This window comes from Chiloscyllium plagiosum, chromosome 37 (genome assembly GCF_004010195.1).
Source record: "Chiloscyllium plagiosum isolate BGI_BamShark_2017 chromosome 37, ASM401019v2, whole genome shotgun sequence".
NCBI classification, from domain to species: Eukaryota; Metazoa; Chordata; class Chondrichthyes; order Orectolobiformes; family Hemiscylliidae; genus Chiloscyllium; species Chiloscyllium plagiosum.
The window spans coordinates 29,134,990-29,136,876 of record NC_057746.1 but is presented as its reverse complement, the minus strand read 5'-3'; the positions used below and the strand labels follow the sequence as shown (position 1 = coordinate 29,136,876).

General features: G+C 49.0%; 1 protein-coding gene across 1 annotated transcript in view; it reads right to left on the bottom strand.

Moving 5' to 3' along the window:
- LOC122541549 (zinc-binding protein A33-like) overlaps nt 1–1,887 on the bottom strand; it is a 94,991-nt gene that overhangs the window by 78,457 nt on the left and 14,647 nt on the right. Inside the window, exon 6 of the mRNA XM_043678378.1 lies at nt 1,304–1,421. Coding sequence (XP_043534313.1) covers nt 1,304–1,421 — 118 coding nt within the window. The remainder of the gene's footprint in view (nt 1–1,303; nt 1,422–1,887) is intronic.

The window sequence follows — 1,887 nt, the reverse complement described above, 5'->3', positions numbered from 1 at the left end:
TAACCTCCTTCCACCTATCGCATTCCCAATGCCCCTCCCCCAAGTCCCTCCTCCCTACCTTTTATCTTAGCCTGCTTGGCACACCTTCCTCACTCCTAAAGGAGAGCTTATGCCCGAAACGTCGATTCACCTTATCCTTTGATGCTGCCTGACCTGCTGCGCTTTTCCAGCAACACATTTTTAAGCTCTGAACCCCAGCATCTGCAGTCCTCACTTTCTCCTAGTTAAATATTATATGATCATGACATAAATGATCAATTCACCCATCAGTTTCAAATCTGAGGTTTTCAAATTTTACAATTTTATGAAAGAGCAGCAGCATTCCGGGCAATAGTTACAAACCTGAGCAAAACAAGACCAGTTTCTCAATGTTATTACATCATGTGTGGGATTTATATTACTGACACATGGTGAGAGTCCAAAGACATCCAGTCTGATATTTTTATTTTAATTGAGCCCAGTCCCCCTGGAAAGACTCCATTGACCATGTAGTGAAATTATTTGGTGTCTCTCTGGAAATACTCCACTGAGCCCAGTCTGAGACCCACTGGCTGATTCATCTCCATCACCGTCATGTAGCGCCACCTCCCATTACAGGCAGGAAGGTCCCCGGTTTCCTGCAGCTCACAGCTCATTCTACCCATCAGTCCCTCTCTACAATTGAACTTCTATTTCTTTCTGCTCTCCACCTCCTTCTTTCACCCAGCCCTACTCAGCTCCTTACTGACCTTTCAGTTCCAGGTTCCGATACAGGGTTTGTTCCCGGAATGTTAACCTGGCTTCTCTCTCCACCAATGACTGAGACCAACCATCATCAGTTTACAGCTGGCAGGAGGCAGGGGGATGGGATGAAATTATTAGATGGATTTGTCAGTGCCCTTTAATCCCGCAGATTGTCAGTGGGGCAGAGTTTTCCCCGTCATCATCCCGTCCTGGATGGAAGAAGGGAAAGACCCTCTCAGTGAAAGTGTGGGTGAAAGTGTGGAAATGGGACATGCTGTCCGCATTGTAAAATGACACCTGTCCACCCTCATAGTCCAGGAAAACACCGATCTTCTGGGGATTCACACTCGGGGAGAGGGGTGTCAGTGAGGGGCAGGTGGCAGCAAAATAACCCCTTCCAGGATATAGCCTCACAATCCAGAATCCGGTCTCTGTGTTCAGTTTGATCCACCCTTTCCTCTTCACAGACTCTCGCGCCATTCCCAGAATCCACCAGCTCTTCTCCCCCACCTCCACCTCCCAGTAATGTCTCCCTGATGTGAATCCCTCTGATGCCAGGACACAATGCCAGGAATCAAACCTCTCCGGGGCATCATGGAGCGACTGCCGTTTGTCTCCGACTGTCACACTGGTCCGGTCCTCAGACAGAATGAGCCAAGGATTTGCTGTGATTGGATCCAGAGTCAGAGAGGCTGGAGCTAGGGGAGAGATCAAATAACACCATCAGAGGGCAATAGGGTGAGAAAGGCCAGGGAGAGTGAGGGGTTGAACGACAGTGAAGGGTTGAGCGATAGAGGGAAAATGGGTGTAGAGAAGAGATAGGACAAGTGCATAAAAGGGAAGTTTGAAAGTGGGGAGGGACAGGGAAAGAGAAGTGATTGAGGAAAAGTACAGTGAGTGATGAGAGTATGATAATGAGGAAGAAGGATGCATAAGGCAGAGGGCTGGGTAGGGAGAATTGAGGGAGGGAAAGTGAGAGGGATCAGTTATGGGTTGTGGGTGGGGAATTGGAATGCACGTGAAGAGCAGTTAGAGGTGGGAGAGAGTGCAGAGACGCGAGATAGAGAGGAGGGTTGGGGAGTAAGGAATGAGGATTGAGAGTGAGGAGGGTTAGGTGAGAGAGAGGAGGGGAGTGCAAAGGGGCAGTATGAGAGAGAGTTTTAG